Source organism: Triticum dicoccoides, chromosome 3A (genome assembly GCF_002162155.2).
Source record: "Triticum dicoccoides isolate Atlit2015 ecotype Zavitan chromosome 3A, WEW_v2.0, whole genome shotgun sequence".
Classification (NCBI taxonomy): domain Eukaryota; kingdom Viridiplantae; phylum Streptophyta; class Magnoliopsida; order Poales; family Poaceae; genus Triticum; species Triticum dicoccoides.
In genome coordinates, this window is record NC_041384.1 from 639,573,837 (window position 1) to 639,589,596 (window position 15,760).

The following is a 15,760-nucleotide window of genomic DNA, read 5'->3' on the forward strand; positions in this document are numbered from 1 at the left end:
GTGAGCTATTCGAGCATACAAACAGAATGTTTATTTGAAGGTTTAGAGTTTAGCACATACAAATTTACTTGAAATGGCAGGTAGATACCGCATATAGGAAGGTATAGTGGACTCATCTGGAATAACTTTGGGGTTTAAGGGATTGGATGCACAAGCAGTATTCCCGCTTAGTACAAGTGAAGGCTAGCGAAAGACTGGGAAGCGACCTACTAGAGAGCGACAACAGCCATGTACATGCATTAAGATTAATAAACATTGGATGCAAGCATGAATAGGATACAATCCACCATGAACATAAATATCGTGAAGGCTATGTTGATTTTGTTTCAACTACATGCATGAACATGTGCCAAGTCAAGTCACTTAAATCATTCAAAAGAGGATACCACCCCATCATACCACATCATAATCATCTCAATAGCATGTTGGCATACAAGGTAAACCATTATAACTCATAGCTAATCAAGCATGGCACAAGCAACTATGATCTCTAATTGTCATTGCAAACATGCTTATTCATAATAAGCTGAATCAAGAACGAGGGACTCATCATATTTACAAAAACAAAAGAGGTCGAGTTCATACCAACTTTTCTCATCTCAGTCAGTCCATCATATATCATCATAATTGCCTTTCACTTGCACGACCGAACGGTGTGAATAATAATAAGAGTGCACGTGCATTGGACTAAGCTGGAATTTGCGAGCATTCAATAAACAGGAGAAGACAAGGCAATATGGGCTCTTGGTTAAATCAACAATAATGCATATAAGAGCCACTTCAACAATTTAATTATGGTCTTCTCCTACTGACCCCCAAAGAAAAGAAAAGAAATAAAACTATTCACACGGGAAAGCTCCCAACAAGCAAAAGAAGAACGGGAAATATTTTTGGGTTTTCTTTTTAATTATTACTATTACAGCAGAAAAATAAATTACTACTAATTTTTTTGTTTTTCTTAAGGTTTAACAAACACACAAGAAGAAAGCAGGAAAAAGAAAATAAACTAGCATGGATATTACAGTGAAAAAGTATGAGCACCGACATCTAGCAATGAGTGTGTGTGAGCATAAATGTAATGTCGGTGAGAAATACGTACTCCCCCAGGCTTAGGCTTTTGGCCTAAGTTGGTCTATGACCACGGCTGGCCTGGCGGATATCCATAATAATAGTTGTTGGGGTCGTACTGTGATGATGAAGAATAGTTGGGATCATACTGATGTGCAGCGGTTATCGCCCGCTGAGCTGCAGTGTGGAGTCAAGCTGCCTCCGCTCTCCTCTCGTACTCTTCTGCCTCCTCTCTGGTAATAAAATATCTTATTTTTGTCTGTGAATTAAAGAAGGCAGGGGCAGGGAGAGTAATACGGAAAACACGTCGTTTATCAAAAATTAAACGATATAAGAGAGGTGATTCAGGCCTCTCGACAAACTGGTGCGAAGCCATAGAGTTATAATCTAAATATGCAGGAGGCAACTCCATATCACCCTCACGAATGTCTATTTTAAGAAAATGAGCTAAGCGGGTTGCATAAATTCCTCCAAAGAAATCTCCATTATGTCTATAATGATGCAACCTAGGAGCTACAATGGCTCCCATATGATAAGATTAGTCTACTAACACAGCACTCCTAAGAATGCTGAGATCAGGGACACACATGTGACATGCTTCATCCTTAGCATTTATGCATCTACCGATGAAAGAGCAAAATAATGTATAGCCGGAAAGTGAATGCTCCCTATGGTAGCCTGCGTTATATCTCTGGATTCCCCCACAGTTATACTAGCAAGAAAGTTTCTAAATTCAGATTTAGGGGGATCCCTAACACTACCCCATAATGGAAATTTGCATGCAGAAGTGAAGTCCTCTAGGTCCATGGTATAAGATTTGTCATAAAGATCAAACATGACTGAAGGAGAATTACACGAAGATGAGTACTCAAACCTCCTCACAAATGAACTTGTGAGATCATGATACTGGGGGCATTTGTTAGCCTCTAAATCCTCAAGACCGGCATTGCGCAAATATGCTTTGAATTCTTCTTTAATTCCCGCGCGGTCCATAAAATTTTCCGACGGCCATTCGCAAGGCGTACTGGAGCGTCTCTTGGTGGATCCTCGTCAGCATCGCGCATAGCAATCCTGGGTCCTTGCTTCTTAGAGGAACCACCTTGGAACATCTTCATAAACATATTGTTTTTCTCTGAAAAATTCTGAAATTTTTAGTAACTTCAAACAAAAGTGAACCAACTTCAATAATATTGATAGCAACTACTCCTACCAGTGCCTAGAGCCTAAATCAAGCATTAGAACTACTTGGAACCATATAAATTTGTCATGCAAGCTCAAGAACATGGTCACCTATGCAGCACAAATTTGCAAAGAATAAAACACTAGAACAAAAACTAATCGGACCAATGGAGGAGTCACATACCAAGGAACAACCTCCCCAAGCAGTTTTGCGAGAGGTGCTTTGAGCAAGGAGATCGAAAATCACAGCAAAAGTGGCTGGAACTCGTGCTTGAGTTGGTTTTTCAGGTTTGTGTGAGATAGAGGAAGAAGATGGGTGCTAGGATAAGTGGAGGAGGGCCACTGCGGGCCCACGAGTCAGGGGGCGCACCCTATAGAGGGGCGCTCCCACCACCCTCGTGACCAGGTGGCAGCTCCTCACGCGGTAATTTTTGCACAGTAAATCCTCAAATATTCACGAGAAAATCATATTAAATTGGCATGGCATTCTGAGGACTTTTATTTTCGGGATATTTTTATATTGCACGGATAAGCCAGGAAACAGACTAAAAATATTATTTTTACTTTATTTCTACTAATTAATAGAAAATATAGAGAGGGTACAGAAGGTTGTGCTTCTAGTTTCATCCATCTCATGCTCATCAAAAAGAATCCACTAACAAGGTTGATCAAGTCTTGTTAACAAACTCATTCCGATAATCATGAAACCGGAGAAATTTCGAATAACACTAAGTTACCTCAACGGCCCAATAATAAGAATATCATATTTCTTTTGGACAGTAGGAAGAGGAAATTCAAAACCTCCAAATATAATCGATGGAATTTTTCCAATAGAGTTGATACTATGAACTTGAGGTTGTTTCCTCGGAAAGTGTATCATATGCTCATTACCATTAACATGAAAAGTGACATTGCCTTTGTTGCAATCAATAACAGCCCCTACAATATTAAGAAAAGGTATTCGAAGAATAATAGACATACTATCATCCTCGGGAATATCAAGTATAACAAAATCCGTTAAAATAGTAACGTTTGCAACCACAACAGGCACATCCTCACAAATACCGATAGGTATACAGATGATTTATCAGCCATTTGCAAAGATATTTCGGTAGGTGTCAACTTATTCAAGTCAAGTCTACGATATAAAGAGAGAGGCATAACACTAACACCGGCTCCAAGATCACATAAAGCAGTTTTAATATAATTTCTTTTAATGGAGCAAGGTATAGTAGGTACTCCGGGGTCTCCAAGTTTCTTTGGTACTCCACCCTTAAAAGTATAATTAGCAAGCATGGTGGAAATCTCAGCTTCCAGTATCTTTCTTTTATTAGTAATGATATCCTTCATATATTTAGCATAAGGATTTGTGTTGAGCACATTAGTTAATCTCATACGCAAAAAGATAGGCCTAATCATTTTAGCAAAGCGCTCAAAATCCTCATCATCCTTTTTCTTGGATGGTTTCGGAGGAAAAGGCATGGGTTTCTGAACCCAAGGTTCCCTTTTTTACCATGTTTCCTAGTAACAAAGTCTCTTTTATCATAACATTGATTCTTTGATTGTGGGTTATCAAGATCAACAGCAAGTTCAGTTTCTACATCATTATCATTACTAGGTTGAGCATCATCATGAACATCATCATTAATATTTTTACTAGGTTCATGTTCATTACCAGATTGTGTTTCAGCATCAGACATAGATATATCATTTGGATTATCAGGTGGTTCAGCAATAGGTTCACTAGAAGTTTGCATAGCTCTATCATTTTTCTTCTTCTTCTTTTTAGAAGAACTAGGAACATCAATATTATTTCTTTGAGAATCTTGCTCGATTCTCTTAGGGTGGCCTTCAGGATACAAAGGTTCCTGAGTCATTCTACCAGTTCTAGTAGCCACTCTAACAGCATAATCATTTTTCTTACTATTCATTTCATTAAGCACTTCTTTTTGAGCCTTAAGTACTTGTTCTACTTGAGTGCTAACCATATAAGCATGTTTGCTAACAAGTTTAAGTTCACCTTTAATATCACCCATATAATCACCCAAGCGTCTAATCATATAAGCATTTTCTTTTAATTGTCTACCAAAATAGTCGTCTTGCTTAAACATAAAGTTATCAAACTCATCCAAGCACTGACTAGCAAATTTAGTAGGAGGAATTTCAGCTTTATCATACCTATAGAGAGAATTTACCTTTACTACCTGTGTCGGGATATCGGGATCAGGAGGTTCTTCAGTAAATAAATAATTAAGATCATATGTTTCTTCAACAGGCGGTGAATTAAGACCATGTATTTCTTCAATAGGAGGTAAATTCTTAATGTCTTCAGCTTTAATACCTTTTTCTTTCATAGATTTCTTTGCCGCTTGCATATCTTCGGGACTGAGAAATAAAACACCTCTCTTCTTCGGAGTTGGTTTAGGAATAGGCTCAGTAATTAGCTCAGGAGTTGGCTCAGGAGGTGCCCAATTATTTTCATTTGTTAACATATTATTCAATAGAATTTCAGCTTCATCCGGTGTTCTTTCCCTGAAAAGAGAACCGGCACAACTATCCAGGTAATCTCTGGAAGCATCGGTTAGTCCATTATAAAAGATATCAAGTATTTCAGGTTTCTTAAGAGGATGATCCAGCAAAGCATTAAGTAACTTGAGAAGCCTCCCCCAAGCTTGTGGGAGACTCTCTTCTTTAATTTGCACGAAGTTGTATATTTCCCTCAAAGCAGCTTGTTTCTTATGAGCAGGAAAATATTTAGCAGAGAAGTAATAAATCATATCCTGGGGACTACGCACACAACCAGGATCAAGATAATTAAACCATATCTTAGCATCACCCTTTAGTGAGAACGGAAATATTTTGAGTATATAGAAGTAACGCGATCTCTCATCATTAGTGAACAGGGCAGCTATATCATTTAATTTAGTAAGATGTGCCACAACAGTTTTAGATTCATAGTCATAAAACGATGAGATTCAACCAAAGTAATTATATCAGGATCAACAGAGAATTCATAATCCTTATCAGGAACACATATAGGTGAAGTAGCAAAAGCAGGGCCGGGTCTCATTTTATCTCTAAGTGATTCTTTGTTCCATTTAATTAATAACCTCTTAAGCTCATATCTATCTTTGCAAGCAAAAATAGCAGCAGAAGATTCCATATCAAAAAGATAGCCCTCAGGAATAACAGGCATATTTTCATCATCACTATCATCATCGTATTCAGATTCAATAATTTCTTTTTCTCTAGCCCTTGCAATTTGTTCATCAAGAAATTCACTAAGGGGCACAGTAGTATCAGGCATAGAAGCAGTTTCATCATAAGTATCATGCATAGCAGAAGTGGCATCATCAATAACATGTGACATATCAGAACGAATAGCAGAAGCAGGTGTAGGTGTCGCAAACTTACTCATAACAGAAGGTGAATCAAGTGCAGAGCTAGATGGCAGTTCCTTACCTCCCCTCGTAGTTGAGGGATAGATCTTGGTTTTGGATCTCTCAAGTTCTTCATAGTGTCCAGCAGATATAAATCCCAAGTGACTCAAAGAATAGAGCTATGCTCCCCGGCAACAGCGCCAGAAATTAGTCTTGATAACCCACAAGTATAGGGGATCGCAACAGCTTTCGAGGGTAGAGTACTCAACCCAAATTTATTGATTCGACACAAGGGGAGTCAAAGAATATTCTCAAGTATTAGCAGCTGAGTTGTCAATTCAACCACACCTGGAAACTTAGTATCTGCAGCAAAGTGTTTAGTAGCAAAGTAATATGATAGTGGTGGTAGCGGCAACAAAAGTAAAGACAGCAAAAGTAATGTTTTTGGTATTTTGTAGTGATTGTAACAGTAGCAGCGGGAAAGTAAATAAGCGAGAACCAGTATAAGAAAAACTCGTAGGCACCGGATCAGTGATGGATAATTATGCTGAATGCGGTTCATCATGTAACATTCATAACATAAGGTGACACAGAACTAGTTCCAATTCATCAATGTAATGTAGGCATGTATTCCGTATATAGTCATACGTGCTTATGGAAAAGAACTTGCATGACATCTTTTGTCCTACCCTCCCGTGGCAGCGGGGTCCTATTGGAAACTAAGGGATATTAGGGTCTCCTTTTAATAGAGAACCGGAACAAAGCATTAGCACATAGTGAATACATGAACTCCTCAAACTATGATCATCACCGGGAGTGGTCCCGATTATTGTCACTTCGGGGTTGCCGGATCATAACACATAGTAGGTGACTATAGACTTGTAAGATAGGATCAAGAACTCACATATATTCATGAAAACATAATAGGTTCAGATATGAAATCATGGCACTCGGGCCCTAGTGAAAAGCATTAAGCATAGCAAAGTCATAGCAACATCAATCTCAGAACATAATGGATACTAGGGATCAAACCCTAACAAAACTAACTCGATTACATGATAAATCTCATCCAACCCATCACCGTCCAGCAAGCCTACGATGGAATTACTCATGCACGGCGGTGAGCATCATGAAATTGGTGATGGAGGATGGTTAATGATGACGACGACGACGAATCCCCCTCTCCGGAGCCCTGAACGGACTCCAGATCAGCCCTCCCAAGAGGTTTTAGGGCTTGGCGGCGGCTTTGTATCGTAAAACGCGATGATTTCTTCTCTCTGATTTTTTCTCATCGAAACTCAATATATAGAGGTGGAGTTGGAGTCGGAGACGCAACAGGGGGCCCACGAGGTAGGGGCGCGCCCTAGGGGGGGCACCCTCGTGAGAAGGGTGTGGGCCCCCTGGTCTTCATCTTTGGCGAGGATTTTTTATTGTTTTTTTAAGATCTTCCATGGAGTTTCAGGTCATTCCGAGAATATTTGTTTTCTGCACATAAAACAACACCGTGGTAATTCTGCTGAAAACAGCGTCAGTCCGGGTTAGTTCCTTTCAAATCATACAAGTTAGAGTCCAAAACAAGGGCAAAAGTGTTTGGAAAAGTAGATACGACGGAGACGTATCAGTCAGTCCTCCTCGTCAGAGCTGATGAGGTTGATGTACATCTTCTTCTGCTCCTCGTGGATGCGCCGTCACTCATCGTCCTTGTCCTTCGCGGCGAGGTTGGCCTCGGCGCCCGCTTGAAAAGGAGATCTTCGATCTCCTTGTTGCAGCGGCGGTGCTCCTCCCCCTCTCGCAAGCTCCACGCGGCAATCGCCGCCGCGACCGCCTCGACATCGTTGTCGACGTAATCGTCTCGATGCGGGATCTCCTCTGGCTCCCGCTTGACAGCGACGAGCTAGCCCTTCTCCGGCTCCTGCTTGACGCCAACGCGCTCGCCCTTCTCCGGCTCCTGCTTGACGCCAACGAGCTCGCCCTTCTCCGGCTCCTGCTTGACGCCAACGAGCTCCGCCAGCTCCTTCTTCACGGGGAGAAGCGCCATGCCGGAAGGGCCCCCAATGCCGGAGGAGAGCCACGGAGCAGAGGAAGAGACCGCGACAGAGGAAGATCCCGCGGCCGAGGAGGGGCATCCACCCACGTCGGCTGTTGTACTCCTCCGTCTCGCGTCGGAGGAGCGACGCCGGCAGCTGGAGGCCTTGGTTGGCGTTGGAGGAGCGCTCGGGGATGTCGCCCCCGCTGGCGTTGCGGCCCGAGCTTGACATACTGTCCCACATGGCGGCTGGAGGCGGAACTGGGCTCACCAGTGGCGAGAAATGCGACAGAGGGAGTGGGGAATCACGGGGAAACGCGGCGGCAGGGGGATAGGGTTTCGACCCGTATCTGCCCCGCAAACCCGTAGTTATACGGCTTTGGGGGTAAGGTTTGCGGGCCGCGGTAATTTTTTTACAGGCCAAACGAGTATACGGGCTCTGTGTTGGCCAGAAAATTGAGCCGAGACCGTACACTCATCGAAATTATGCGGGTCCGCGCATTATACGGGGTCCGCTAGAGATGATCTAAGTTGATCATCAAGCCCACAAAAAAAGTTAAGCACCAAACTATGCCAAAAAAAAGTTGATCATCAAACCGACAAGTGGGCTCAGACCAGCAAAGCCTTGGAGAGAAAAGCCTATACGCTTTGTGTGTAGAATCAGGCGGAGAAGGGCTAGTAGCCCCTCAAAGCAAAAATAAAAAGGCAAAGAAGGGCTAGTCCAGCGGGGGCACATCAGTGCTGCCAGTTTTGCCCGCAAACTGGGAGCCCCGCTCAAAACCTAATCTCCCCGCCGATCAACGCGCCGACGACCACGAGTGAAACCGGCGGCTCTTGTGATCTGATAAGAACCGTTGTGCCCAACTTGGATCGAGATCGCCTTTTTCTTTCGAGCTAGCTTTGGCGCATAAAAAAGGACGAACGGAGGATACCTCCAACAAACACCATCAAATCCTGTGGTCTGTGGATTCCCGACCATAGTTTTGGATAACCTGCCTGCCCTGGCGCTCCCCTCCTCACCCACCAACTCAGTTCACCACTCCAAGTCCAAACGAGTGAGCAGAGTACCTTTTTGGTCGCTATAAATAAACGGCTCAACTCCTCATCCTGGAAGCATCAAGCAACAACCCATCTCATCTCACTTGATCATCCTACTCTTTGCACTGAGCCATTTCGGCAAATAATCACGGTGAAGATGTCGTCGACGGCCACCGTCACCCTCGGCCACCTCGAGAACAAGCTCACGCTCGCCAAACGCTGCTCTAGAGGTAGTAAGCAGGATCCACTTCTTCAAATTTCAGTTCAGCTAGGTTGTATACTGATAGTCTAACAGTAGCAATGCAATGCATTTCTTTTCTTAATCTTCACCAGAGGCGACGTTCGCCAGAGCAAAGGCAGCGGCCATCGCCATGGTCGCGTCTGCGGTCCCAACGGTGAGCTCCTCTGTCCGAGATTTGTTGATTTTTCATGCACGTTGCTCTGGTTTTCATAACTGAACCGTTAATCCTGCAGCTGGCGAGCGTGAGGATGCTGCCGTGGGCCAAGGCGAACCTGAACCCCACCGGCCAGGCCCTCATCATCTGCACCGTCGCTGGGATGGCATACTTCATTGCCGCCGACAAGACGATCCTCTCGCTGGCGAGGAGGCACTCGTACGAGAGCGCCCCCGACCACCTCAAGGACACCTCCTTCCATGTCGCCGCCGCTGCAGCCCGTCCCCGTCCGCCGGCGTTCTTCAGGCCTTGAGCTAGTATTATCCTGCTAATTTATTTTTTTAGAGAAAAGGCCTAGGCCCGACTTTATAAATAAAGCCACACGGCAGAGTCACAGAGCAACCATAGCAACAACGGGGACGAAGCCACCACCAGTTCACCCAAACACGGGCACTCAACGACAAGCACGAAAGCATGATGGATACATGGCACCCTGCCAGACACGGCACGCAGGCCGGATAACTTAGGAAAGACATAGCCAGCAACTAAGTCGAAGAACCTCCAAAATGCGAGATCAGACATCAGGATCCTGCCCAGAAAGAGACGACACCGAGGCCCGAACTTTAGATATGAGCAGATCAAGAGCATCCCGGTCCTCCACCTTAGTCAATAATATCCGAGGCTGCAAGAAGATACATGATTTAAATAAAAAATCAGCTGGTTTAGTAGGATAAGCATGTTCGATTGTAAATTTGTCCCTAATGGTCCCTAACGACCATCACATGGCACCCAAACCAACCCAGAAGACCCTCTTTGTCACACCAGCCAACGAATTGACAAGGCCTCTCAGCTCATTAAAGGAGGAGGGATCCCAAGTGACCTGAAGCCAGGATCTGACACAACTCCAAACTTTTAGCAAGCACACAATGGAAGAAAATATGATTTGTGTCCTCCAAGTCACCACAGAGAGCACAAAATTCCGAGCCCGGTCCATTCCTCTTACGAATTTGATCAGCCGCGGGAAGACGGCCTCTAAAGGCCTGCCAGAGGAAGATTTTGATTTTTGGAGGCACATGAGAACGCCAAATGCTAGAAAATCTATTAGTAGGGGCACCACCAATAAGTTTAGAATGCAAGGACTTAACCAAGAAACGGCCCGAGTCGGTATGAGGCCAAACCACCGAATCCGGAGTCTCCGAGAGCATGGGGAATAAGGCAGAGAGACTTTGCCAATCTTCCAACTCTTCAGGAGAAAGGGAGCGACGGAAAGCGAGGTCCCAATTATTAGCTGACACCTCCACGATGGAGATATTCGGGTTAGGGCAATAAGAGAAAAGAATAGGAAATCTCACAGAGAGAGGAGAGTCTCCGCACCACCAGTCAAGCCAAAAACGAACCGAGGAACCATCTCCTGCGATAAACTTAACATGTTCGAGGAAGAGGCCGGACTTTAATAAGGTCTTTCCAGAATTGAGATCCACGCTGGGCCCCTGCAAACATCGGGCTAGAATGGGGAAAATACTTAGCTTTAAGAATAGAATACCATAAAGAACTGGCCCCACTAGACATGATCTTCCACCACCATTTGATCATAAGGCATTTATTCATGACAGCCATGTTAATGATGCCCAACCCCCCAAGGTTCTTAGGCCTACACACGAGTTGTCATTTAACAAGCCTATACTTTCGTCTGTTGTCAGCAGCATTCCAATAGAAAGCACCCCTATGTTTGTCAAAACCCGCATGGGTCCCAGCCGAGAGAAGATAAAAGCCCATTAGGAACATAGGAAGGGAAGACAAACAAGCATTGATCAGAGCTACTTTCCCGGCGTTAGTATTATATCTGCCATGCCAGGGAAGAACCCTATTTCCCACCTTAGAGATAGCAGGAGCAAAGTCTTTTGAGTGAAGCAAGTCTGGCGAAATGGGAAGGCCCAGGTATTTAAAGGGGAAGGAGCCCAGGTTACAATTGAGGAGCCGGGCCACTCTCAAAGCCTCCGAATCATCAACGCCAGTGACAAATACCTCACTCTTAGAAAAGTTAATTTTCAGTCCCGAAGCGGCCTCAAAGCACATGAGGATAAACTTGAGGTGGGCAATACAATCGTCGTTCAAGTCAACCATAATAATGGTATCATCAGCGTACTGCAAGTAACACACTCCGAGATTAGATGAGAAACAACCAACGTAATATGACCATGATGGGCAGCTCTAGACAAGATGCGGGAGAAGGCATCAGCAATGAAGTTGAACAGAACAAGGGACACGGGGTCCCCCTGTCACAGGCCCCTGCCATTGACAAAGAAGTTACTAACGTGACCATTAACAGAGACCGTAGTGTGCCCCCCCCCCCCCGAGACCAGCTGCATAATACGATGAACATACGCCCCATCGAAGCCTTTCGCTAAAAGAACCTTTCTCAGGAAAGGCCAACTGACCGAATCATAAGCTTTCTCAAAGTCCAATTTGAGGATAACAACTTTAGAGTTACGAGATTTTAGGTCATGAACAATCTCTTGGATGCAAAGAATACCATCTAAAATGAAACGCCCTATGATGAAAGCAGATTGGAAAGGGCTGATAACTCTATGAGCAATAGGGGAGAGATGGTTCGCAAAACCTTTAGCCGGAAACTTGGCAAAGTTATTGATCAACGCAATAGGCCTGAACTGGGAAATCAGCTCAGCACCTTTAACTTTAGGGATCAAGGTGATCACCGCATAGTTGAGGCGATATATATCAATGGTGCCCAAACAAAAGCCCTGAATAACATGACAGACCAACTATCACAATTGCGGCCAAAAAATTTTGAAGAAGGGGATCGAGAACCCATCCGGCCCAGAAGCAGCATTAGGGTTGGCAGAGTTAACCACATCCCAAATTTCCTTATCAGAGAGGGGAACCATTAAGGCTTCATTTTCCTCAGCCGAAACTTTCATATTATTGTCCCACAGGGAGGATGAGATAGAAAAGCCAGAAGGAGGTTTGGCCCCTAATAACGTAGCAAAAAAATCCTCCACGTGAGAGAGGATCAAGGATTGGTCCAAGGACTGAACACCATTAATGATCAGGCTATTTATAAAGCACCGTCTTCTCCGACCATTGGTGATGGCAAAGAAATAAGCAGTAGGGGAATCCCCTTTTAGCGTCCAGTTCAACGTGCCACGTCGGCACCAATAGACTTCCGCCTAATGATGCAACTGCATCAAGGCGGCCTCGAGGTTATAGCGCAACGCCCACCCAGCATCCGAGAGACCCAAGGTATCACCCGTTCGGTCAAAGTCCATAATCAGGGATTCAAGAGCATTCTTTGACCTACTTTCCTCCACAGCATGGTTTCGGGACCAACCTCTAAGGAATTTGCGCAGTTCATAGGAACAGGAATGCCAGTCATCCATAGGGCCAAAGGAACGAGGTTTGGGGGGCAAGAAGTTAAGGATCTTAGTAGCCAACATGTCAGTAAACCCTTCGACAAGCAGCCAAGAAGCATCAAATTGGAAACGAGAGGACGATCTATCTTGCTGCATCCCAGCATCAAGAAGAAGAGGGGTATGGTCGGAGCCCATGTTACTTTTAGCGAGAAGGGAAGCCCGAGGGAAAAGGGAGTCCCACCTGGAACAGATGAACACTCGGTCTAGCACAGATCTAATCGGGGTGGCCTGATGATTTGACCACGTAAAACAGGCCCCAACCCTAGGAAGCTCGTGGATAGCACAGGTGCTAATAAAGTCGTTGAAAGCATTAGCCAAAGGCCAGGAAAAATTAGCATTTCTCTTGTCCGAGGGGGTGCGAAGAAGTTTAAAGTCACCACCGATAACTATCAGAATATAAATGCCTCGATCTTAGCAGAAAGCTCATCCAGGAACAGGGAGGTCAGCGAGTGATCAGCAGGGCCATAGACCACTATGAATTCCCATAGAATGTTAAGTGCTTTGTGAAAACCTACCGTGCTTGCCCAAAATATACCATGATCAAAAGCCACGAAATCAAAGACATCCCTTTTGGAACCAATCAAGATCCCTCCTGAATGCCCCGAAGCAGGAAGCACGTGCCAATCAAATCTATCCATGCCCGCAATAACAGAAAGTTCATTGGGAGAAAAAGAAGCTTTAAAGGTTTCAACTAGCCCAACAATATCAATATTATCCCCACGAACGATATCTCTAATCTGGTCTCGGTGCTCCCTAGCACCAAAACCCATGATGTTCCAGAATAAGGCTTTCATTTATAGGATAGCTTTTTGATGCGGAGACCCGGCCTGCTAGGGGCAACGCATGGTTTTGACCTTTTGGATACACCCCTCCTAGAGGTGCTAGGCTGGGGTTGGCTACTACCAACCACCAAGCCACCCCCCTGATCCCGAGCATCCACAGAATCCAAAGCCGCAGAGGCAACGGCCTCTTTAGCCTTAGCAAGGGCAGCCTGGGCCACCTCATTAGCCCGAATAGTAGAGAGGAGAAGGGAAGGCGAGCCTTGATCGGGATCGATAGTAACGCCCACATCAGACATGGTATTTAACAAGTGTTCATCAGAAAGAGAAGGTAAAACAAGTCGAATCAGGGAAAGAGGAGGAGTCAGACCGTGATTGTTACATGAAGGAGGGGGTCCTTAGCAGCCGCACGACGCTTCGCCCGTTCCACCACCGATTCACCCCGCCTCGCGCACCCGCCTACCCTTGCGAGCCATGGAGGTAGGCGACCAGATCGAGGGAGAGCGGGCCATGGGGGAGGCCGAAGCAGGGCCCGAGCGAGACATCGAACCAAGATCCTTGTCGAGGCGATGGCAAACTCCCATCATAGACTGCTTAGAGCCCGAAGAAGCCCTGCTCTTCGCAGAAAATTTTCGCATCGAAGATTTCTTCTTTCTCTTGGATTGTGAAACATCATCAGCATGACCTGGGGAAGGGGGCAGATCCTCAATACCCGAGCGGGTGGGAGAGAGTGGACGGCCAGGGAGGTTGGAGCAGACTCCCGAGATAGGAGTGACCGTGGCTGAAAGCTTCTTGCGCAGCATCTCATCATCAGTAGGCATCCTTGGGTCAGATGAAGGGACAGCATCCGCCTCGCGTGGAACCTTGTCAATATGCGCATTAGATTTGAAGAGTTCCCGCTCATATTCTTCCATCCCGTCCCATTCGGATTGAGTAAAGCGCGGATCAGAGCCCCCACTAGGGTTCTGCCCACCCATAGAGCCATCCCCATGCTTGTCTTGCTTGTCCGAGGGGTTGGATAAAGGAGGAGGTGGAGGGGGGTGGAAGGCTTCAGCCCCTTCAACCCGAACACACAGTCTGACTCCATCGGGAGAGGGGAACACATCGATCGATTCACGGACACAAATCGGGTCAACACAGCAAATCTTGATACGAGCAGGAGCAACCTTATCCAGAGACTCCGCTTCCACTTCCACCGGTTTACCAATTAGAGCGCCGAAGGCCATCAGAAAGGAAGAAGAATGAAGCCCCACTGGCACATCATCCACCAGAACCCAAACCTAAGAGAGAGGGCCAACAACTTTAACACCACAGGAGGCAGGCTTCACCGACACCACCAGCTGATTGAGGGGAAGGGTGAAGCTAGTGCAAGACGCAATCATACGAAGACAGTCTTTGGAGGGGAAGACTACGGAAAACTCAAAGTCAGATAGTTGGTTCACTTTCCAATCCCATCCCTCGACGTCCCAGATACGGAGCCCTTCAAGCATAGTTTGGGAGGAGATCCTTTGGTGTTGCACCATGACAATGGCGGCATTGGAAAGGGAGGGGGCCGCCACCACAACAGGCAAATCACAATCCAAGGCAAAAAATGAACATCCAGGGAGGTCCGTACCAAAGTGAACGAAGGATGGCGGCTTCTGACGATTCTGACAATTGACAGTGAGGTGACCATCTGAACGGCAAATCAGGCAGAATGGAGGGTTGGTACATCTTGATTGGAAATGCCCGGGCTGGTGACAGGCAAAGCAGGTAAGCACCGAGGGGTTGCTTGGGGTGGAAGAGTTAGGGCGATGCATCGGAAAGGGGGAGGAGGAGGAAGGATGCCATCCCCCACCCTCGATGAGGACGCGCCGGAGTGAGGGCCAGGAGGATGCCGGACCAGACCCGAGAAGGACTGCGGGGGTGGACGAGGCCCAGCGCCAGCGCCAGCAGGGCGAGGGGCCTGCCGCACTGGGGCAGGAGGCCCATGGCCCGCACCCTGGGCAGGCAAGGAACCCGATGAGGAAGAGCGCCCCCACCAGCCGCCGTTGCCTCCCAGGGATTCAGCGCCGAGGGACACTCCAACCCAGATCCAGAGCCTTGGGGGACGGATCCAGGCGGAACATGCTCACGCTCCGCGCGCTGGAGCCACTCCGGACCGGCAACCCACGCAGCACGGTCGCGAGCCACCTGCTCACGAGCTGCCTGCTCCGCCTCCAACTTGGAGCGCAGGGAGGCCTCGAGCTCCAGATCCACACCCGAGCCCGGCGAATCCTCTCGCCGACGCTTGCTACCAGAGACAGCATCACAAGACGAGCCCCTGGACTTATCCATGGTGAGAGCCGCCGCGAAGGAGAGGAGGAGGGGAGGGGGAGGGTGGATCTGACTAGACGGCGAATGGGAGCGCGGTGCCTACGCAAGTCAGCGGAGGAAGCCAGAAACCCTAACAAGGGGGGGGGGACGGAACCACGGGGGACCCATA

General features: G+C 46.4%; 1 protein-coding gene across 1 annotated transcript; it reads left to right on the top strand.

Annotated features, from left to right (window-relative positions):
* Window positions 1-8,690: 8,690 nt before the first annotated feature.
* LOC119272432 (early nodulin-93-like) lies at window positions 8,691-9,485 on the top strand. Its single transcript, XM_037553922.1, has 3 exons — window positions 8,691-8,921; window positions 9,025-9,086; window positions 9,166-9,485. The coding sequence occupies exons 1-3, from the start codon at window positions 8,849-8,851 to the stop codon at window positions 9,397-9,399; spliced, it is 369 nt and encodes a 122-aa protein (XP_037409819.1). The 5' UTR covers window positions 8,691-8,848; the 3' UTR covers window positions 9,400-9,485.
* The last annotated feature ends 6,275 nt before the right edge of the window (window positions 9,486-15,760 follow it).

Bases quoted from the DNA above. Each gene is read 5' to 3' on its own strand.
- LOC119272432 (XM_037553922.1), top strand. From the start codon at position 8,849: ATGTCGTCGACGGCCACCGTCACCCTCGGCCACCTCGAGAACAAGCTC. The intron at 8,922-9,024 runs GTAGTAAGCAGG...AATCTTCACCAG, and splicing joins CGCCAAACGCTGCTCTAGAG to AGGCGACGTTCGCCAGAGCA. The intron at 9,087-9,165 runs GTGAGCTCCTCT...TTAATCCTGCAG, and splicing joins TCGCGTCTGCGGTCCCAACG to CTGGCGAGCGTGAGGATGCT.